Source organism: Falco naumanni, chromosome 5 (assembly GCF_017639655.2).
Source record: "Falco naumanni isolate bFalNau1 chromosome 5, bFalNau1.pat, whole genome shotgun sequence".
In the NCBI taxonomy this organism is placed as follows: domain Eukaryota; kingdom Metazoa; phylum Chordata; class Aves; order Falconiformes; family Falconidae; genus Falco; species Falco naumanni.
In genome coordinates this window covers 80,621,623-80,645,896 of record NC_054058.1, presented here as the reverse complement: position 1 = coordinate 80,645,896, position 24,274 = coordinate 80,621,623, and the positions used below count along the sequence as shown (strand labels likewise).

Sequence of the window (24,274 nt, the reverse complement as noted above, 5' to 3'; positions counted from 1 at the left end):
AAGCAGTTAAGGAAAGCATAAATTGATGTCAGTTTTTAAAATCTAAGATATAATAACAGAATTATTTGATGAAGTCGACTATGATAGACCTTTAATTTGTTTCTTCTTCCTTCTCCAGAGGAAAAACACCAATAAGATAAAAATTAAAACTGATGTTGAAACAACTCCAGCAATTAGTCCCGTGAAATTCTGATCTTGCCGGATCAGCACTTTTCCAATAACTGTTGACAAAACTTCTTGCTTCCACTGAAAAAAACACAGAAAAAATAGTGTGATGATTTCAAAGGACAAGCAAGAAGTAGAATATTAGTGCTAAAGTATAAGCTGATATGTCCCATATGTATTAAATCTTGATTTTGTAATGCTGTACTGTGATAAGACACTGGGAGTAGAGACATTGTTATATTGGTGTACGTGAAAGCAGATGTACATTTTTATGTTTCATTACATGCCTTCAAGAGCTCTGCTAGTGACACAGCTATGTACGTGCTACACCATGCACACAGCACACACTCACGCATGCACTCTGGATAACAGGGTCCCACTGCTACCAGATGTTAATTTAAAATACTAAATTCATACTTTTGCTGAAATGGTGCACAGAAATGTATGGGCTTATGGTTATATGGGCTGAAATGGATGTTAAAAAATTGCCCAAAAGTCTTCAATATGTGTCCTTCTGGCATAAATATGCTGTAACATCAAACTCCCTCTCTGTTGACAGCATGCCTGCATTTCAGTTCCCAAGGTCACGTGAGCCTGTCCCTTGCCAGCTTCTTGCTTGTCAACAGTTTAAAGAAACAAAACCAACCAAACAAACAACCCCCAAAACCAACACCCAAACAAACACCAAGCAGCTACCAGGGAAAAACCGTTTTAGGTCACACGGTACTAGCTCTGTTAGTCAGAATGCACTTGGCCATCTTTTCTCTTCCTCCTGTGGAATTCATTCCTCTGGGTACTGTAATGATGGATTTGCCCGTCAAAAGAGCAAATTTTCTTCTTCGCTGGGCAGACTGCAGTTTCTGAGGCTCCTTGCCAGTAAACAAGCAGAAACCTTATTTAACCCCTTTATGTTGTGTTCTTTTCTACATATGAAATACGTCACGCATATCTGTTTCTTAGAGGTTAAGGAAACATCATTTAGCAGAACTGACTGAATATAGTGCCGGTCCTGGTTGTATACGAAAAATACAAACAGTACAGAATGCAACATGTGCACAAGTATTACATGAAACTAGGCATTTACAGGTCCGGGAAACAGATACACTAAAAGGAGAGCTGCATCTAATTTTATAGGTTGCCTGATTCACCTAAGAAATTTAATCTGTACTTTTCAAAAGAAATTAATTTTAAAATATATTAATATTTACTGAATTAATGAATCAAATTAGTTATTACTATTTACTTAGATTGCAGTAGCACATAGGACTACCATTTACAGACCAGGATCCTATTGAGATGAATGTCATAAAGACATAGAAAAAAATAGGTGGTCCCTGCTCCAAAGAGCTTACACAGACTTTGATCTTAATCACACTTACATGACTGCCAAAGTTTCCGCTGTTTTCAGTGAATCGAGTACATGACAAGCAGATTTCAGAGTTTAAAAGTAATCCCATTCCACTGTGATTTTCCTTTTTTTATATTTACAAACCCCCCATCAAGATACTGAAAGATTTGTGTCTTATTCTATGAGTCAGTAGGTCAAAAGTGTCTACAATTTAAATTCGCAGTAGTACTCGGAATGACTCTAGTGAAACCACCTTTAGAACAATAGTGGAACTCAAACATTTATTCTAAGTGTCTGCATCTTACAAGAAGAATTGAAAGGAAATTACAAAAAGCAGACCAAAAAATCTTTCAGAAAGGATCTGATCCTCTTGACTGCAGCAGAATTTTTTGCTGAAATAAGGGCTTGTGAACTCCAGATTAAACCTACTCCATTATACCTTCCCGTTCCTCCCCGTATGTTTCCTTTGTGTTTGGATTAATAACCATGATTTTATTTCTGTGCTTAGTTTACGCCCTACTTTGTGCCTAAGGCTCCAGAAAGTCTCTGCACAAACAGGTAACAACAACAATGATGATAATTATATTTTATAAATTTCCATCTCAAACAGAGATAGGGATATCTCTGTAAACACAGGCTTAGGCTTAAATTTAAAGTTCATGGGTTCAATAGCGACCTTGTGAATGATAATAAAAATGGCATTAATATCTCATGTGTGGTCTAGCTGCCTCACCTCTATGTTCAGCTCACTATTGGATTTCAGGAGATCGCTGGGAACCGTACACAGAATTGATTCTGACTGCAGGAGGAGGTTTTCGCAGCTTTTATTTCCAACTTTTAGCACTTCTCCTTTAACAGCTTCTGAATCAATGTAATTTCCCTTGGAAAAAAAAAATCAATTTCACATTACATAACCATCTCATAAAAGTTAGGGAGAAATCCTTTTATTACCTTGGAAAATGTTTTTAATGGAAAAACAATTGTGAAATAAAAGACTAATGCAAATTTACATTGCCCTGTCAATATGCATGTATCGGGTTTTTTTCATGTAAACAGGAGTTTGACAGACAGGCCAGAGGGTGATGATAAAGTTTACAGATAAGATCTGCTGTCACTAATACTCATACAGCCCATGCAGACTTCTAAAAATGTAAAAGTCTGAGGGATAAAACCTATTGGTCCTGTTTAGATTTTTGCACAAGAAAGGATGCATTATGTGATGCTGTTTATATAAAACTGGCATTATATTATGTTTAAACTAAAGGCATCTCAAACATTTTGTTTTGCAAGTGGTTAGGGTAGCAGGAGCGAAGTTTTCAAAAAGAACTATTTAATTATAATCATAAAAAAGCAAAAATCTGTTAAAATCAGGTTCCACAGACCAAAAAGGAACAAACCCTGGTAAAGATGACAGCCTGAAAAGTGCACTCCCTACTCAGAAAACCTGCTTCCACCTCCCAGACTTGGAGGAAATATTACTCCCTCTGCTGTTGTGATAGTAGTGTCCAAAGGCCAAGTTCATGATCTTTTGTGCTCAGGAGTGCCTCAGTATTTAAGAAGCTGCCCTACCCTGTGTACGGCCCAGCTTAAGATGAAAGGACAAGCACCCTAAGCAGGATTAAAAAGGGAGAAGGGAGGATGGGGAGTAACACTAATAAAGGCTATTTATGCGGGCTGATCTGGGAGTTCTTCACGAGAAGGGAGGAAGGCATCGTGGCTGACACTGCTGCAAGGCCTCGTACACTGGAAATAAAAGTAGAATCCCATTCTGAGGGGCAAAATATCTTACTCTGGCATATGTTTTAGGTCTGCTGCAGAATCAGACAGAACCCTGGGAAGATGTAAAGAAACATACGGGAGAGCCAGTTTAATGTCCTATTTTGACTGGTAAAGTCACACCTCAGGTAAATGCTTTTTAATTTTTGGCCAAAGCAGTCCATTTTGCACTCTATCTTCTGTCTACTTGGAGCCATTCTGTTTGCTGGACCAGGAAGCATGTGACTGACTGTTTATGGTTTATTACTATGGAGGCTTGCTGCATATTGTGAGCTATTCAGGTTCAAATCTTTCCTTTGAACGATGTACCTCAAAAGACTTGAATTCGAGTTTTCCACCTTCAGGATAAATATATTATCCTGGAGAGCACGGGTGAGTGGCCTCTGTTCCTTCTACACTGAATCTTAAGATTTTTTAAAAACAATTTCTAATTTTTTTTTTCCACCAAAACTGATACTTATCCTAAAGGGGGGGGGGGGGAAATCATACTGATGTTTCCTAAGTTGGTCCTTTGCCAGTTATAATGAAGATAGTAACTTTTACTTACTACCATTACCATTATGTTACCATTCATATAATGTAGTTTCAAATATATTCACTATAGTATCTCAATGTATTAAGAGTTTCAAAACTCAGCAGTGGTTTTGCTCTTCTCAGGACCACCAAAATTTGACTACCATTTTAAGAAGAGGAAGAAACCGGCTCCTGTGGGAACGGGGAAACTATTTCCTATTTTAAAATGCATATTACTCGCTTCTTGCTGAGCAATGCCCTTGCACACAAGCTGGAGAAGCTCGTTACTGGGCTGAGCAGCTGTCGCAAACCAATCTGATAGATCAACTACCTCAAAAATGTAGAGAGATGGGAATAATCTGGGGTAAATTCTAGAAGCAGTAGAAGGACCACAAAGCCAGGCATGGAAATTTTGAGATTGGTGTCAGAAGAATTCTTGAGGTTCTTAAGCAGACCGGGTGGACTTGGGAAGAATGAGGAGTTACTGCAGCTGCACAGCTTCCACTGCAGCTTGCTCAGAAATCCCAGTTTCCATATTGCATTCTCTTGGATCAGATACTGAAAGCAACATAATTTTATGTGCAACGTGGAAGATGGAAAAGAGAGTGACCTACAAAGAGATAAGAAGAGTTCCTTAAGATTGTCTTATAAAGAATGTGTGGTCCTCTTCAGCAGACTCAGGTCTTCGGTTGTCCCCAACAGTGAAACACCAGAATGTTTCCTGGCCCTAGAGCTTCCCGTGTTGGCGGGAGACAGGAGCCCTTCTGCAGAGGTGTCTTCATGGTGCTGAAGCAGAGAAGTGCCTGAAGGCACTCTGCCATGACCCCTCTGACTGGGGTACGGTGGGCACTGAGAGACTCTGAAGAGCCATGTACTTGGCAGAGGCAGACAGCGATGATGTGGGACCTTGAGAAGCTTGGTAGTGTGGAAGACAAAAGAGCTGGCACTGAAGACAAGAAGGGCTGGCATTCATGGCACACAGTGCCCTGACTGTTTTAGACAGAAGACTTAATGCTTTCTTGTGTGTAACATTTTCTTACAAAAACATCTTATGGTCATCAGGGGAAACCAAACAGAATCTTTCAACTGGTACCCACTGTTATTTGATGGAAGCCAAATATGTCGCACTAGATTAGTTTGATTGAAAAACTCGTGGTAAAAGCTCCCTCCACCCCTCTGAAACTCATTAAGAAAAAGATAAAAGAACTTTGGTTTGGTAGAACAGACTGTTCACTGAAGCAAGCTGCCATTTAATTTCATGCTGAGCTTGCTTAATTACTGCACAAAATATGACCATGAGGGATGTAAACTTGTGTGTGTATTTTTGAATGCGGGTACAGGGCAAGGGAAAAGTTTTGCCAATATGGCTTGTAATGATCTTTTGGCTCCTGACTATAATTTCTGAAAGTTGCCTCGCTGTTTTGACAGAAGCATCCCAGTATAACTAATTCTATTTAGTGGAATATGTTAAATTGGTGCTTGTTCATGCTTTGTTCTAGGAGACCAGCTTTCTCTAATGTTATTCTCCAGTCGGTTGCCAGGAAATAACCAGGGCATTAGGCTTAGGTAGACAGCATCTGCCATGGGTGCCATGACTACAGGTGACATCAATACTAAAAAGTTGTGACTTTGGTCAGTTGTCAGTGGGACAGCTCTGAGCTAGCCTTTCTTATCTGAATGTCTTCTTCCCACCAGGAAGGCTTCTCCTTCAGGGAGAATAAAAAGTTCAGGAGTAAAAGAAAGAAGAGAGTTAAAAAAACCAACTATTTTTTTAACCCTCAGCCTCTGGAAAGATTATGGAGCAAGTCCTTATGGAAGCACTTCCAGGCAGAGGAAGGGTAAGAATGTGGGAAGAGCCAGCACAGGTTTCCTTTGCGCACAGGGTGCACTTTGCCTGAGCAGCCTGATTGCCTTCTATGCAGAGATAACTGGCTCTGTAGATGAAGGGAGAGCACCAGACAGTGTTCACCTTGATTTCAGCACAGTTTGCAACACAGTCCCTCCTAGCAATGAAAACAAATTGAGATTATAGTGACAGGATGGATGGACTACAAGGCAAGTGAAAAACTGATGGTCCATCAGCTCAAAGCTTAGGAGTCTAACAAGTGGCATTTGTCAGTGGCTGATACTGGGATAAATACTGGTTTATTGACAACCTGGACAAAGGGACAGGATGCACTGTCCTTGCCCTTTCAGATGACATCAAATTTAAGAAAATGACTGAAACACTGGACCACAAGGTGAAATGAGGCAACAGCGTGCCATTGTAGTGATGAAGGCTCAGCACATACTCCAACAGCAGCAGCAAAACCAGTACCTTGGAGGTGGATGGTTCTCCTCTGCTCAGCACTTGAAAGGCCACACCTGGGCAATTTGCCGCATTTTGAACCCCACAGAACAAGAGACATACCGGCAAACTGGATGAAGCCATAGGCAACCTGACCTAATTTTTAACTTAGCCCTGTTTTGAGCAAGGGCTCAAAAGACTACAAAGACCTCTAGAGGTTCCTTCCAATCTAAGTTATTCTATGATTCTTCTCAAATTAGTCTTCTTTCCAATCGGTTGATATGCATGACCTAGAAAATACTGGAAAACACTGCTATCACTGCACTGAGGCACTGAGCCATGCAGCAGATATATATTCCCAGCTCGCCGCTGATGTGCACACAACTCTTTCTAGTGTTCCTCTGTAACTGAACAAGAGAATTGCTCTGCACTGAGGAAAGTATGTCTTGTATGGCCAAGAGTTCCAAGTAGAAAAACAAAACAAAACAAAATAAAAATCAGAGATTGATTATTCTTTGGAATCTGCCCAAAACACTTTGTGGAAACAGGTCAATATTCAGAGTTTGACTGCAACTCAGCATGGCTGACAGAACCTCTGAACCCTCTAATTTCCTGCAGCTCAGAAGCTCGCCCAACTGGACCATCTTGGAGTCAAAGACCTCAGGGCTTCAAGATTTCATGATTGTCATAAGGGAAAAGAGTTCTGGCTTACAGAACTACGGACAAGCTACACAAAGAGATGACCCCAGTATTAGGACTGATTCTCTTCCATAAAGCACTTTTTATAGATTGTATTCTATATAAATTATAGATATTCTATATAAATTACACATACATAACACTAATTTTTCATAAATATTCATTGCAAATTAGGAATACCTGTATTTATACTGTTTCTGCTTGATACTTAAAAAAGCACTAGATTTTAAGAAATCCGACTCTTGCTTTCTCCACAGCACTGTAGTAGATAGCAGCCTGTGCTTGCAAGGGCCCTGAATTCCTAACAGATGTTCCTCACTGCTGTGTAGGCTATTCTCAGTGCTTTTTTAAGAGGTTCTCAGCATTGACTTTGCATTTTTCACGAATCCATAAATATTTAGGCTACAGTGGTGACTGATCCTCATGAGTGACTTCTGTGCACCGGCCAGAGTTTCCCTCAGCTCTAGAGAGCTATAGCTGCTAGGCCACTTTCTAAAGAGAACTCCACATCTTTCGTGAGGAAGGACACAAACCCATGTAACAGACCATGAGCCAGGACTTGCATGCAGACCACCCACTTCAGGTTCTGAGCTGCTGGCCACATTTAATCCTGAACTGGTGACACAGAAGCTGACACAGCATGGTCCTCCCATGAGGATAAGGAAAACCCCTCTCCCACCCCACCTGATGCCAACAACCACCCTGGTATGCATTTTTGTTTTCAAATCTGCATCCTTTAAGTGGCGACAGCTGGGGGCTTGGGTGCATGCGGTACTGAACACGCTGCTCTCTCTGCCCTTGCTTCCTTGGGGCTTCCTTCATTTCATCAAAATGTCTGTTATACACTATGCTGCTGCGTGCTTGCAAATAATTGAAAAACTTACTTCAGCATTTCTTACCTTGATTTCCAGAACGTTTTGGTTGCCTCTTGAGATGAACACTGGCTTTTCAAAATGCTTAAATACAGGATTATTTACATAATCAAAATCAAAGAACAAAGAGCTGACACCATCAAAAATAAAGAACACTTTAGTTACAAAGGGTGGTTGGAGGTTGAAGGCTTTCAGTGAAGGAGTTGTACAGCAGATTATCTCTGAACTAGAGCGGTGGCTACATGCCTGTAAGAAAGAAACAGAGGCAACTGCAGTAAGTACGTGCATAGGAAGTCACTGATGAATGTAACTGTTCTTTAACAATACACATATATTGAAAAAATAAACACCAGAGGTCTTGCTCTTCTTTAACCAAAGCAAAATTCTGATCAGTACTACACAGCGTTTATTTAGAGCTGGGAGAAAAGTACAAAAACTTCATGTCAATGCTGTTTGCACTCTTGTTGAGGAAATGTTCAAGTAAACAAGCTTCCTGGCCTGATTGTTCACAGCACTTTTAAAGTAAATATTTTGCAGATAATTAATGGAAAATGATTTCCAAAGCCAAGGACCATCAGGAGGCTAGCCTGATGTACTGAGCAGCCGTAATTCAGCTTACCCAGCCTATGTCAGTGTGACGGCCACATGGATTTCTCTTCCTTTTCTGCTACCAAAGCAATAGCAAGGGCCCAGAGAAGGTAAAAACAAGGCCAATGAATCTGACTGAAATAGCAGAAAACAGAAATAAAGCATTGTTTACCCACAGTGTAGCTAAGTTTCTATATTTCCAGAGAGGCACTATGGAGTCTGTGAGAAACTGCTTTAAAGCCAAAGCCACCGTGGCATTCTGAGTCACAAAAGCTCAGAAAGTGTATCTTCTTTCTAAAAGTGTATGTGCAAGGCCCCAGATGTGCAGCATTTGGTGCTTAGGTACACAGGTGTCATGCACGTCCCTCCTGGGAGTGCCGACCACAGGATGTGCTTCACACTGCATCTTGGACCAGCAGGAGGGAGATATTTGCCCTGCAGTGCAGTGCACGAGCTGCCTGACAACAGGCATGAAACCACGCTTACCCCTCACTTGCTGTTATTCCTTGTGAGGGCCTGCTCTGGAGGTCCTTCCTGGGGGGAACCTGCTGGTGCACCCACACTCCAGGAGACCTGCCAAAGCATGCATTGTGCCATGGGAGTGTGATCCAGTGTGAGATGTCTGGCCAGGGTCCTTCCCTCTATCCCATACCACCTTGATCAGACTCATGAGACATACAAGTTGGACCCTGGGTCAGGGTCTCTCTCATGGTCACTCTGCCACGTCCTTCCTAAAAGGACTGCTGTGTTTCAAGCGAGGACAGAAGGGATTTGCAGGCAGCCTGATCTGAAGCTGAGTTTAGACAGTCTTCATGCAGTCAGGATTCATCCAGCCTGCATCCAGACACCTGCATTGGAGTTATGTCTAAACTGTCTTTATAGTCAACAGAGGGAAACAGGATCACCTAGAATGGGATTCATCTGATCCATTTTAGAAAACAGCTTTAATTAGATCAACGATGCTCTAGAAGGGTCAGCTTCTCTCTCTTGACTGTGAAGGTTTCTACATGACTAATTTGATTATAATGTCAACAGCACATCTACAAGCACCGATGGGAGGCACGGTGGGTGCCGGGCAGCACCACACAAACCGCAGAGTGGATTCTTTGTGATTGTATCATGTACTCCCTTCTCTGTGCCTCCCTTTCATGCTGCCTACTGTGGCTACGGTTGAAGGGCTTCTGCCACAGAGTTGCTTCAGCTCCACATAAGTATTTCTCTTCCAACTGTATAAACCTCCTGTAAGTAGTTCCCTGCACACTGCCTGTGTACACTCCCTGAACAGGGCCTGACAGCAGAGATTACACCTTTTTTTAAAAAAACATATAAATAAGAATGGCTAACATGTGCCCTGGTAACAATGGGGTTTGGGCTTAGCTCCTAGTCATCATAAATCTGACATTTGTTTTACAAGAAATTTCCCTGGAAAAGCAACAGTGCTGTTGAATACCTTTGTGCATCTAGAGGAGGCCAAAAAATACATATTTTTCTGTTTAGTTTTTCAAATTAAGTTGGTTCTCATTATAAAATGCTGCCTGAAGGAGCTGTGAAATTAGTTTACATTTCTGTCTAATATGCTAAATTAATGCAATGTAATTTTGCTGTTTCAAATCAGTGACATAACTGTTCAAGCTATATCAGTTATATACCCCCATTAGCTTGAAAAGTGGGATGAAATTAGCTATCTACAAATCAGCACTTTTTCTTATCACCACAGCAATTCATGTTTCTATGCATAATGTTGTGAAAGCTTGAATCCGCCAAGGGAAACATTTTCAAGGCTCTGAAACCAAACACTAGAGTTTTAGAGCTCTACTACAAGGGTTACATGTCTGTGAGCTGTAAGTTCAGCACTCAGTTAAATAACTTGGTGCAGCTCTCAGTGATGCTAATGGGACTTGCATCCCTGAAACTAACAGCCCGTTTAGATTCCTAGCACAAATGCAGAAATATTTGTGCATCCCCCTTGACAAGAAGGTAATCTGTGGGACGCAAGACAAGGCAGATTTTCGCTTCATTTGCTTACAGTATTAGACTATTCTTCCTCTTTTGAATACCTTGTTATACACCATTGACCATATCTCAGGCTTTGCTGTATCACATGGATCTAGAAATTCATTTGAATCAGTATGGTAATAAGATGCAACATTAGTATAATGGATGATCAAGCCATACTTTTCCATGAAATATGAATATTTGTAAAGGTATCTATCATATTGTGTAGATTCTCAAAAGGGATTACTAATACATATATAATTATGAAACCGAATATGTCAGGTCATCATTATGTTTATTTGATTAATGTAAATTCATTAGACTTTTTATCTACTGTAGAGTAGTGATATCCCTTAAATGAATAACAGTGGTATTCATAACTTTGTTTGTGGCTATCTATTAGAATCAGATACTTTACTTTATCAGGCTGGTCTCTGAAGCAGCAGCTTTCAGAAAATGGTAAAAATCTAATAATGCTCTTTGGAGGAGATGCAATGTGACTGATTGGTAAGGTCACAAAAAATCTTATTTGCAATGCCCTTATTGGTACATGATTTGACATGACATTTTTCCCTTGAAATTGGTTTTAACAATTGAAGAATGTGATGGTTTAGTTTTCAAGAAATATTGGATTGAGGTTCTAGAAGGAAAAAACCCTAATTCAATAAATTGCCTTCTCAATTAAGATACTGCCTATCACCCAGCACCTTTAACTTTTATTTAATTAGGCTTTAAAATACATTCACTTTAAAAGCTAGGCCTACATTCTTCTTGTGACTATAATCTACATCTGAAGACAATAAGGAAGAAAAGGTAAAAATTATGGAGCATTTCGCAAGCATAAGTAAATACTGTTCCCCAAAGGGAATAATAATCCATTGCACGATGAACATGACTCATCACTTAAAGGTATGTATTCTTGTTTCATTTGTAAAATATGACCCTTGAGGCAATTAATTCAAACCTGACCTACAGAATCTGAACTTCACTGCCCAATTCATTTTTTTTTTTCAGCTGATAGAAAAACAGCAGAAGTATGAGGAAGGATCTCTGAGCTCCAGAGGTCTCCCAGCAGCTGACCCAGGTAAGAGAGGGGCAGCTGGATGTGTATTACAGGATCTGTAGCAGTCAGAAGGGAGAAAAGGGCCAATTTGTCCTTTCATAAAAAGTAAACTTTTGGACTGCCAGTGAGGAATGAAAGATGAACGAGGTTAAAGACAGACCAGGAGATTCTTCAACCATCTTTGCCAAAGGATGATTTCTCAATAGAAAGAGATGAGAATTCATGTCCATCTTAAGAAAAGCCCATTCAGATGGCTTTTCATGTGCAAGTGTAAGACGGAGCAGTGACACTCAAGCAGGGTATCTTGGAAGATTTTTCAGAGAATTCATTGGTTTTTGCTGACATTTCAGGTAATGCAATGAAGAGCTCTAATGGTTTGGTAGCATTTTTATTCTAGTTGTCTTTTTGGATGAAGGCCAAGGAGATAATATTTCTAGTCTATCGGATCACTGGACCAGAAGGTAGAGTAAAACTTCTCTTGCTCCTGGGTCTGAGAGCCAGCCCTTCACACGACACGACCAATATTGACTGGGAGTCTAAATTCCGCCCTGGGCTTGGGATGGTCAATGTACCTGCTAGCACCACATCCGCAGAACCCTGGTGATTTCACAATGATCTAGACCTTTTCCCTGACACCATCTGCTGCACTCTTTCCCTGGCAGAAGACGTGCCTGAGATGCAGATTTGGCACAGAAAGAAGAGCCAATGGTTCCCCTTCATAAGGGAAACTCTTTGCTGGGCTTCTGTGGCAGCCTTATGCCACAGAGTCAACACAGATAAAGGACCCAACCCTGAGCGTCTTCGGATAGGTAGTCAGGAATACCTTCAATAATCATATGCTTACCATCCACAGCTTCCAGGATTATCATTATTGAATAAACCTAAGGTATTCTAAGGTGAATTCTAGGTATTTTGATGAGTATTATGAATATGGATTGTTCATGGACTTGTAAACATTGAAGGAACCATAGGATATTTTAAAATTCTCCTGTAATACAGCAGGAAATGGCATCTAGCAGGGAGCAATTAAGAAATGCTAAAGACCATTCAAGAGACTCAAGAAGTGATAATTAAAAGTCTGTGGAAAGAGATGATCGTGCATAGCTACAGGGTCTGTTGTTGAAGGTCATGCATTAGAAGGTGCTTCTCCCTAATTTTGCAACCTTGCATATTTTGGCACATTCACAATTAGAAGAGATTAAGCAGTGGGAATATATATCTCCACATGAGTTATTGGATGGAATATTAAAAATGCTACAGCAAAGGATCTCCAAATGACCACTTGTTCACTACTGGGGAATCAATGCAAAGTACAGGCTTTCAAAGAGAAAATACTGGCCTCAAGTGCTTCAGAAGCAGAACCATGACTAGCACGACTTATGGCAGAGGCTAGAAGACACTTATTTTGTAATCAAGCTCCTGATCACACACCATTCCAAGTTGTGTGAAGCTTTTTTACAGGCACAATGCAAAGTGAAAGGAAGGAATGAGCTTCTTCCCTCCTTGTGCGTGTCAACAGGAACTGGATGTGTGAGCAGAAGTGAGAGGGTTTGTGTATCCTCATGCATTATCTAGAGCTGTCAGGAATTTATTCAGCACTGCCTAAATTCCTATTTTTTGTTCCTAGTCATAACAAATGGTCAAAAGAACTCATGAAATAGAAATTAAAAAGAAACACATTGCAAGTGTTGAAACATATGGTTCAATATCTCTAAAACATTTTTTCACTTGTTGAAATACCAAATTTGAAGAAGGCAAAATGTATTATTTTTATAGTGTTAACATAGTATGTAATATAAACACAACTAGTGTGAACAGAGTATTGAATGATTTTAAGGAAATTTAAATAAATATGAAATGAAAATGACAAAGTTGAAGCAAGGAATTTTTGCCTTATAGAATAAAACGTTTCAGAAATACTGAACTTCAAACATAAAAGCTGAAAAGCTCAACTTAAATGTTTCTTCTACAGGGCACTGGCATATTGCCCCCAAAACTTTTCAGTCCCAGAGAAAGTGCATTTCTTACAGGGAGCTGTTCCAGAAAAACTCTTACCAGTTGTACCACTCATCCCTTTCATCAGGATGGAAAGAAACAGGCAAAGAAGAGCAGACATTCCAGGGCACATCTGCTGGCTCTGCTCCCTGAGGCTTTGGGATGCAGAGCATCCCCGACAACTCCTGCTGCTTACAAAAGCGACCCTCCACTCACACTGCAACTCCACCAGGGCTCTAGGCCACAGTTAAGCCTGATGGAGTGAATTAAGGGTCTGAGGACAGACAGCTGACAGGAAAAGGTGAGATCTTCTTTTAAACTGGGCACCACCAGTTCTAGGCAAATGGGAGAGGGTATGTGAGGTGGTTGAAAGAATGAGCAGAGCTCTAGGAAACACCACTTACCAGGAGAATTCGGAGTGGTTTGGTTTAACTGCAAAAGAGAAAGGTTGAATCATAATGTACTGCAAATATATAAAATTAGCAGGAGAGACTGGTAATCTGTTGTTTGTGTCCACTGAGGGTTAAAGAAGAAGATAGCTAATTAGCAGCTAGGATTTGTCGGTTAATTATTAGGAAGAAGTCTTTCCAAACCACTAGGTAAGCAGGTAAAGCAGCTCTCTCCAAAGCTTGTTTAAGCAAGGTTGTGAAATTTCTTTCACAAGGAGCTTTAATAACACCCTAGACAAATATCTGTCAGGCAGTGGTCTGCATACATTTGTCCTGCCGCAGGAAGTGGGCCAGGCTAGGTCTTTGTGGTCCCTCCCAGCTGTACTTTCCTTTGATGCTTTGGGATGTGTTTCAGTGCTGGCTTTGGTTTTCCCAAGAGCCAGAGTTTCTGAATGCTGACAAAAGCAGCTTCTTGGAGGAGGCTAGTGAGAGAAATCTGAAAAGAAAAAGGCCTTAAGTAACAACAACAACAACAAGACTCAGCTCTCCTCTAAGAAGCAAGATAGATAACCTCAGCTACAGGGCTTCTTGATCATTTTGGTTTATATTCTCCCTTTTGTTTGGGTTTAGTCTATTCAGGACCACAAACTGTTTTCTCCTTTATAATGGGATAGCTGGTCATTGCAGTGCTCTGGAACCCTGCTGGAAATTGTTCCTCATCGTGGTTTATTTTTGTAAGGATCGGATGAAATTTTTTATCACTTATGCATAGGGCCCAGCATCTCCACCACAGGATGGGGCAGGCTGCAGCCTTAGGCATCCTCTCCCAGCAATTTCTTCAGTTACACAGTGCAGTCTTGTTTTGCCACTTATAAATCTTCTCCTTCTCCCTGAGAACTAATATCCTTCCTTGAGAAATAAGCTTGAGGTAAAGACTAATGGCAGAACAAATGGCAAGCAGAGATGGGCTGCCACAGAGACAGGGAAAGCCACTGAGTGCCAGAAGCCTTCAATCATAATAGAGCAAAATATATTGCTTGGGCAGTGTCAAAGTATAAAACACTCCAGATTATAATCTGTTTGATGTTATATTCCACACTTTGTGCGGGAACAATGAACTTGAGTACAGCTGCTTTTACACTGGGGCAGATTCCTAAGAGATCAGCAGTGGTAGGGGACAGATACCTTTATGGAAAAGGAGGGTCAAACCTGCCTCTTCTTGTGTGTTGGCAAATATAACGCACACTGCAAGGTATAAGAAGAAAAAGGGAGACAATTCTGATTGTCTGTGTCCATGCCTTTTTTTCAAAAGCAGGTTAAAAGGCAGGGTGGCAGCAAACCACTGCTCAAAGGAAAGGCTGCTCCCCAATATCTGGGGGAGAGAGTAAACTCTACAGTGTTCGTTGCCTGGAGTTGCCAGTCACTTCTGGAGAGTGGATTTAGTTCTTTAAAACTTCAGATCCTTTCAAATCTATTCAAATTCTGACGAAGTCCCAAATATTTGACAAGCGAGGTCTGAGGAGATGCAGTATCGCATATTTTCACAGGGGAACTGAGAAAGCAAGCGAATGATCTTTACTTCTCGTATCCACTCAAAGCAAAATCTAAAGAGCTGATTTCAGCAATGATCTTTTCTTCGGAAATCTTTTGTACTTGGAAATAATCATGCTTACATTACTCAAAACCTAATAAATTTTCAGTTTGGTTGATTTCACTGAAATGTTTTGCTTTCTGACTCATGGGTAAAGTGTCTTTTTGATAACATTGAACACTGTTTCATTGCAGGGGCACTGATTCTCAGATTAAAATCTGAACCCATTAACTTACAAGCCACGATTACATCCAGCTGAAATTCAGGTCCTAACACTCATAATATTATACAAATTAGGATCATGAAGAATATTATGACCTTGAAGCTATAAAAGACTGCAAATTTGCACACATACTGTTTAAAATGCTTTGAGCAAACCTAGATCTAATACTTGAAATTCAATACAGGAAATAGTGTATGATGATCATTAGAAATAAGCTGAGAATATGAACAGTAACGTAGCATGTCATAAAGAGTGTAGGTCAATTTAACTTCAGTTAGGCTAAATAGACCTTACAGGATAAGAAAACGTTGGAAGTGCAAGACAAATGTGCAGGCAAAAGCTGGCAGGAAACAGTTCCAGTACAACTAGCCAATAAATGTCATCTTTGCCTTATAAAAATTAAAGAACATCACATGGTCATATCTGAGTACCTTGTTTAGATTTAGATACGTGTATTATCAACTCAGGTCACAAAAGAAGGCTCAGATCCCTGACTGACCTGTTTGTGCACAGGTACCCAACTGTAAATGTCCAAACCTCTCTTAAAACTTAGTTGCTGAACTTTGATAAATTAGGGAAGATTGGCCCCAACAGGTAATTTGGCAATCAGAAATTCTTCAGAAAAATAATTTTGATTTTACGTGTTTTTCCTCTTTCTTTGATGTCTGTTCTATTTTCCAGTTATATCCAGTCACCATTTGAATATACTTCCTAGCTATCACAGTAGCACTCGCTATGTAATCTGACATACCTGTATGGCATTGTTCTCTGTTTATTCACTGAATTTGCATTGTTAAACTACAATATAAAAATCTTGTTAGAAGACACTGTAAAAGCCTTAGTTCTTTGGAAGAGGTTTCTTGGAAACTGTTGATCTACCCCCAGCTTAATTTCACATTTGTTGTTGAGTTTTGCCTGCGCAGTGGAAACAGTCTGTACGGAAAACACCAAAATGTCAGTGGAAGCCGTGGAAGTTTCAAGGTATTTTGACTGAAAATTCTGTGCCATTCACCACATGAAGATGACAAGGTAACAGATTGTCTTCTCCAAGACTGACTCACCACAGAGAAGTTCATTCCCAGTTTAGGTACAGTAATCACCATCTGAGGAAAGCACACTGAGTTCAAGTTGATTCCCTGAGCTGTGATTGTACTTCCACCACTAGGAAAAAAAAAAAAAAGAGAAAAAAACCAGAAGATGGGTCGGATAATGATACATCTGCTATGATAATCTTAATTACAAATTATATTTTAGAGTAAATGACAACATAAAACCAGAATTAGAGATATACAGGGTGAATGCAAATACACAGCTGAGCAGTGAGATTATTTTTCTGAGAAACAAATTTTACGCTTGCTGTAGCAACTAATCAAATACAAGAAAAGAAAAATAAATTTTAAAATGGTGGTATGCCAGAATATAAACCAAATGTGTACATTTTAAAGGAGGGTGTATACTTGTACTTAGCATTTGCCAACTTACTTAACTTATTGGTTTCAGTGGTGCTGAAAAAGGTGTCTTTTTTACTGCTGACATTTTTTTGGCAAAGGCAGGTGGCTTGGATTAGAGCTACTGAGACCATAAATATATCACTTAAAAACACACACATAATACCATACATATATATTCATAATATTTATGTAGCACTGGATTTAGACTATTTTAAAATCCATTTGCTCTCCTGAGTACCTCTGACTTGTCACATTAAATGATTTTCCTCACTAATCAGTTTAATGCCCAGATGCAGTATAGGAGATGCACTTTGCTGTACAGTAGGTATCTCAGCAGGACATCACAGGTATGCTCAGCTGCAGCTGGGAGTTACATCACATAAAGAAAAGAGGCGCCCTTCCCCCTTCTCCTTCACCTCTGAAAGGAAATGATCTGCCCTTTGCAGCTGCACCATAATAGAAGCAATTGGCATGGCAGATAGAGATAAAAATGCAATTTCTTTTGATAGATTGCTGCGCAGCATAGCCATTCTTCTTTCATTCATTACTTTTCTTATTTCTATAAGAAACTTTTACTCACCCAAGGAAAGATTTGGCTGGATGAATTTTTAAAACAACCGGGTCTTCCCTGTATGTGAAATGACTGCCTGCATCTCGAATAGCTTCGTCGATTCCTACCCTCACACGATATTCCTGGGGAATTTGTTGTGCCGGTGTGTAGCACTCCACAGTGCTTGCTGATACGCTGGAAGGACAGAAAAGGGCCTGCTTGTCAGCATTATAAAACATGTACTCAGTTTAAAACACTGTCCTTTAGTAAGCCCCAACCTTGCATAAGCTTGTAAAAAAATGCTGTAGATTCCCCCAACGGATTATCATATTGCAACAAAGCAGCATAGCATGAGGTACAGACAGAACACCCCTGCTTAGGCTCAAGATTCATCTTAATTTGGTTGACCTGCACCCTTCCTGCTGGAAGAGTGTTTCACCAGTGCCGGCAGCAGTTACATCAGCCCCTGCACCCTGCAAAGGCAGCTTCCAGTCTGGAAAACAATATTCCAAGTTTAAGGAGAAAGACTTGCTCTGCTGCAATCAAGGGATAACATCTTTCTCTTCCAAATCCACAAAATTTACTGTGTTAAAAACCTCAAGAAAAGGTACTGGTGGGGGATGTACCGAGATGTCCATGATGTCCTGCCCTGCAGGCATACTGACTCCAGGTGCTGCTGAGGGGCAGGCAGAAGGCAAGGAGAAGGGAAGAGAAGGTGAAAATTCAGGAAGGGCTGTATGAATTCAGTACAGCAGCACTCTCTGGGATATTCACCTTTCCCTTGTTCTCTCATGCTTGGCCCTGGAAGCCCTCCTCCTCCTCATGCTGTGAGTGGACAGCGGAGGGGTGAAGGATCCTGAAGCACATGAAGTGTGACTACAGTGAGCAGGGCACATCAGAGGCAAGGTTAACAACTGACTGGAGAAGCAAATGAATTCTACCAACTGGTTTCAGTGATTTGGGCACAAACACATCCAGGAGCCCTCCAAGTGAGGCCATTCTCAAAGGATGTGAGAGATTGTCTCCAAATTAGACAAAAGGGGCATTTACTGACACTTCAGAAGCTTTTCAAGGAGGTGGGATTCACTGTGTGCTCTAGGGATTAGTAATTTGTTCATGTATATGTATCTGGAAGCTTTTTACCATTTTTTAAAGGCAAAAAATAAACCCTTGATGTAGCCCTCAGAACTGGGGAAAGCTTCCCGTTTAGGTAGGGAGATACCTGCACTAAGAAACTGGCTAAGATCTGTGTAGAAGTCTCCAGACAACTTGGGTGGTGAGAAAGAGGAGTGCTGGGGATGCTTCCTGTGTAAGTCCCAACTATGGTTCGACACCTAGAGGTCTACCTGACCAAAGCAAATGTTTGCCTCTGAGCTGGCTGTCATCTCATGCCCACAGTAGATGTCTCAAATGGATCAGATGAATCATTCCCAAAAGGTTTATTTATTTGTCCATTAGTTGACCAGCTGAGATGATGACATCAACAAATGCCACCCTAAACTATTAAGTAGCCAGAAGTGGACAGAAGTCCTGAAGATCTTGATAGTGATTAAATATCAGACTTGAATACCTAAATCCTTTTCTTGATTTAGTCAGCTTTAGCTGATATGATCAAGAGCATATAATAAATCATTTAGCAGCAAAGAATAAAACTTAGCTTTCCCGACTTTGAGTCTGACATTAACAAATAGGCTATTGCTTCTCCATGTTTTCTGCAAGTGGGACGTTTCACCATTACAACTTTCCATAACGACTAGGAGAGACTCAAAATGTAGAGGAATTGCTGGACATGCTATTCCTGGCACACAGTGGGCCACATTCTGCCCTCGGCCACAGAGGTGACAATTCTGGAGCCACGCTGCGGTACCTGAAGACAGGACCATGCAGGATTTGCACCATGGTAGAATGGCTGCCAAACGCAGAACACTTGTCTGCCCATAGCAGAGAACCTGTGCTGGGTATTTAATGATTTATATTCAGCTGGGACCAAAGGCGTTTCCACACAGGGCATGTCAAAGATTCTTGACTGAGCTCCTAGTGGACCCAATACAGAGCGACAAGAAATTCCGGCTTACTCCTCAAAACTATTTTGTATATACCAGGAATAGTCTCAAACTGACGCTGGTTCTGGTTTGGAGGCTGTTTGCTGGTAGCAGCACAGAAATAGCTGCTCCTTTGCATGGGATACAAATTCCCACACTGGTCAGGTTTCCACCAAACAAAACTGTAGCAAATAGTAACCTGCACCCGCTGGACACTCACTGGGAGCTGCTGCATGAACAGCAGCTCTTGCTAATACAAGAGAGGGGGCTGAGTGTGTGGGAGTCAGGCTGACAAAATGATGGGAAATGGGCAGCTTCTAGTCCATTAGAAGCCGATTTGCTACTTCTCTATGCAACCTTTTAATGAGGTTAATGAAGGCATTACAGAATAAATAAAGTCTACTAGGGAACTGTCATCGCTTCTAGAAACCTTTCAGACATCCTAAACTCAGGATGCAGTCCAGAACTGAATGTGTATTGCAGTTTCAATTCTCCAATATGTATCACAAGGAGAGGAGAGCGATGCACATTTGCGTGTATTTTTTTACTCCAAGCCATTTAAATATTAAAGGCATCACTTTTTAGTAAGTACATTACCTTTTCAAGGTGCACGGTTTCTCACCAACAAAAATCCTTCTGGATTTTCCACTGTTTAGGTATTTTCCAGCTATAGTTAGCAATGTTCCTCCAGATTTGGGGCCATAGGTGGGAGATATACTTGTTATTACAGGATTCTGTAGTGGGGTAAAAGTAAGAACAGTAGACTGATAAATTATTTTCAAAATGTGAAGAGGAAGAATCTTAGAACATTTATTAGCATTTCCATGTAGTAGTAATAATAAAACAAACAGGAATATAGAATTACCATACTGGGTTAGACTCATGACGAGTCTCCTTCCCGTTATTACTGAAGCTAATTTTGACAACAAAGTTTTAATCATAGTGCTTACCACGTATGAAAATGTACTGAATAGTGTTTTGCCATGTCCAACAGAAACACTACTGGATATATTGGAACTTGAATTTTTTGCAGCAGGAACTGTGCATTCCAGCCTTTGGAAAACAAGGAAAAAGATGGGATTACATTTTTTTTCTGACTTGATTTTTTGTATTAAAATATAATCACTTCAAACTCATAACAATGGAGGATCCACACTAAACAAATCAATCTATATGTGGTAGGGACAATTCAGAAATAACAGCTAAAAGAACTGTGGTCATCTTCTATAATACTAAATACGAACACTGTGGTGTTTATACTTGGCCAGAGAAAATAATTTTAGTATATCAAATACATTTCAGAAAAAAAGAAGCATGCTAGAGAAAACAAATACCTCCCATTCACTGGCTGAGTTGCTTTTTGGAATTTTCCTTTAGTGCCAAATTTTGGCAGACAACAAAATTAGAAAAAAATGCATTATATACACAAATTTGTTGTATGAATTTAAGTACTACCAAGAATGAAACTTGAACTTTTGAGGCGACATGTGTATTATATTAGATTTACACAGTCTCATATATGAGCTAGTCTCCTTAAATCATTAAGACTGTTTGGAATAGCAGCGAGAGGAGTGCTCAATACTTCTGGAGGGTGACCTTTTTTTGCTGCTGTATCTATGCATAGAGAAGCTGTGCCATTATTTGCACATTGCGAAGTAGATGATAGTCATATGCTTTGAACTGAGAGAAGATATTCATTGAACTTCCTATTTCTTCAAGACAACAACTGGAATAACCTCCATCTTAAACTTAAGCTATTATCCCACACTCCCACATACTTATTTCTGAGAAGGAGGAGAGCTGCAGCTGAGGGTCATAAGTCTCTGGATGACGAAATACCTGCATCTTCTCACGCTTCTCTCCAGCAGCTTCACAGATCAGGAAGATGGAGCTGACATAACAGCCCAGCCGGATCCTGGCCAAAGGAACCTGCCCCCTTTTCAAACCTTTGAATAGCTTTGTTCTCACCAGCTCCCACAGATGTTGAACAGCATTTCACAGACAAACCAGAAAAAGCTGCTGCACGAGCTATTGGCATGAACTAGATTTATTTGATCTCCATTTCCAACACTTTTTTCTTGGGGGGCTTACCAAACCAAGGGACTGTTTGCTGTTTGAAATTTCAGAATCGGAGATGACGCTTATAAACTGAATGCTTATATCGTAAAAAAATCCATACCACAAAAAGAACATCTGCATGAAAGGAAATTAGCATTTTAGGTTTCTTACTTGTTTTTGTTGCTGGATTTTGCTTCCAGAGTACAGATATGCCCTCCGATATGGACTACTGTATTTTTTAATTCAAATCTATTATTTCTGCTGAATCCAAAGTCCCATCCACACAGTGTCAGTTTTGTCCCACCTTCTAAGGGAGCACTGCTTGGGAGAATCTGTTAAAAAAATATTGTGTTAGTTAAATCAGGTTTTCTTGAACTTCAAATGGAGTTAAAGAATGTGCAAAGGAATAATTTTAGAAAAGCATTCCTTCTGGTAGACTATGTCCTACCATTCATCTTAATTGTTCTTCATCTTTCATTTGTCACATTATGAGCTTTCTCTGACAGTAGCAATAAATAACAAAACCTATACTAGAAAGCTTTGAAGGATAGTGTTTAGGGGCACTGAACAAGCTGTGCATTGTAACAATCTTTTAAATCCTACTGTTCTTGTCTTTCACATCTTATTTCTGGCATGTTAAACATACAATGTACTTATTTTGTTAGAAGCTGAATGCTGAACACAAAAGAGTCCCAAAAATGACCATTTTTTGTCAGCTTGATGAAAGTCAGGTTCAGAGTGAAGTAGCTTCAAAGACACCATAATCCAGTATCGAGTTGGCTGTGATAAAGTTAACGTGACTTCTGCTATTCTTTCCTTAAATCTTTTACATTTGGTCACCTCTAATTCCAAGTTAAAAATAAACTATCCCTCAGAAACACAGAGACAATCTACAAAGGAAATGCTTTTTTCTGTATATTGTAAATTGTCCTGTAAAATATAACAATGGTGGGAAAAATGTAGGAACACTATAGAAGTCTTACAAAACTCAGTAAAAGTACTGGTCAGTAATGCCAGTTTAAAAAAAAAATATCAAAAAGACATTGGTTCAGGGTTTATGGGGACTTTTAACAATACTGCATAATTTTGAAAACATACCAGTACCACTGGACAAACAACAGAGAATGAAAGACTAAATTTATACTTGTGGTCATAGTGCCTAAATGTCTTGGACTTAATGCTTTAGTGATAGTAATTTTGCCCCTAAAATGCAATACAGCTGTGCCTTTCAAAGGACCGGACTTAATTTTCAAGCTGAAAGGAAAGTGTTTGAGAGATACTTGGCTATTATTTCATCTGGAAATCCAATAAGACAGCACATTTCTTTTCAACTCTCTTGTAGCTACACTTCAAGACTCTCACAAACGAACTATTGTAGACAGAAAGGAGGCTGAAGCATACTTCAAAAGAATTATACCCTATATTCTATATGGGGAAATTTACTGCCCCCATTAGAAACCAGACAAAAAGTCTGATCTAAAATGCACTGAAGCCAGTAGGAATCTTTCCTATTTTAATGAGCTTTGAATCAGCTCTCAATGAGCAAAGAAGAGGGAACCTATGCAGGAACAATACTTTTGCACAAATCCCGTAAAAAAGAAGTGCTGCTCACACAACCCCCATGGCACACAACACTGCAGCTAAGAGTGTGGAGCAGTACTGTACCCATTGAGTCTGTGCTATTCCCAATTTAACTTTTCCTTATTTCTTTGGGGTTTTTCTTCAAAATCTGGATTGCCTTCAGATCCTAGTTTTCCACTCTACTTAGTATTTCAGCATACTGTCTATTTTTGGAGTAACAAAACCCTAGAAGAAACTGAAATTACTCTGTGGGGGTACAGGATGTCTCAATGTTTTGTACAATAATGCACTGACATGTGGCATTTGAAGAGTATGAAATGTAATCCGTAAGTTAGCAAAATACGTGTGTTAAAATCAGGCTTCATAAAGTCACAGAATTAAAATCGAAGGCACTTAACTGGTTTTGAGTGATCTTATCTGCCAAAAGAGACTTGTGATAGAGCCTGTACGCCTTGAGGGAGAGTAAAAATATTTACCACATTCTGCCAGCAAATTTAGGAGGCAAGACCTCTAAGCAGATAGCAAAAAATAAACCAAATCTTAAACTTTTGTATTTAGGTTCTGCAGAAATTCCCCCAAAGTGTTTTTATTCATGTCTTTATTTTTGTTCCGTTTGTCCTGCATGATGAAACCTCTGAAAGTCAAATGCGGTTTCCCAGACTTGCTCTTGGGAGAGTTGACAGGAATGAACAGTGGACCTCCTGGACTTTGAACTCGGGTACAGGAACACATCTTCCATGTGCTTACATCACACAGGTAGTAACAGAAAGTAAGCAAACCTCAAATCAGTTATAAATGCTATGAAATTCAGTATTCAGGAGTTTTCTATAGCAAGGAAACTCCACTGATGATAGGGAGCAAGTCTGGCTGCAAGGCCTGCCATTCTGCTTGTCCCTGCTGGTCTCTGGATTCAGGTTAAGGGAGAGAAAGTTAAATTTTCTTTTTGGAAAAATTTAAAGCATTAATTTAAAGCCTTTAATGGCATTAGCCATTATGCTAATATCCACTCACATACTTTATAAATTGTTGGAAGAAAGTTATCTATTTATTAAAGTTTCAACGGCCCATTCATTTTAATTAAGAGGCAA

At 40.0% G+C, this 24,274-nt stretch overlaps 1 protein-coding gene across 3 annotated transcripts in view; it reads right to left on the bottom strand.

Moving 5' to 3' along the window:
• MET (MET proto-oncogene, receptor tyrosine kinase) overlaps positions 1–24,274 on the bottom strand; it is a 90,928-nt gene that overhangs the window by 14,560 nt on the left and 52,094 nt on the right. For all 3 annotated transcript variants that reach the window (XM_040594807.1, XM_040594808.1, XM_040594809.1), the window contains exons 6-13: positions 21,777–21,937; positions 20,498–20,600; positions 20,145–20,281; positions 17,536–17,700; positions 16,566–16,665; positions 7,688–7,906; positions 2,247–2,393; positions 90–246 (exon numbers count right to left, since the gene is read on the bottom strand). In XM_040594807.1, the coding sequence (XP_040450741.1) occupies positions 90–246; positions 2,247–2,393; positions 7,688–7,906; positions 16,566–16,665; positions 17,536–17,700; positions 20,145–20,281; positions 20,498–20,600; positions 21,777–21,937 (1,189 nt within the window). The remainder of the gene's footprint in view (positions 1–89; positions 247–2,246; positions 2,394–7,687; positions 7,907–16,565; positions 16,666–17,535; positions 17,701–20,144; positions 20,282–20,497; positions 20,601–21,776; positions 21,938–24,274) is intronic.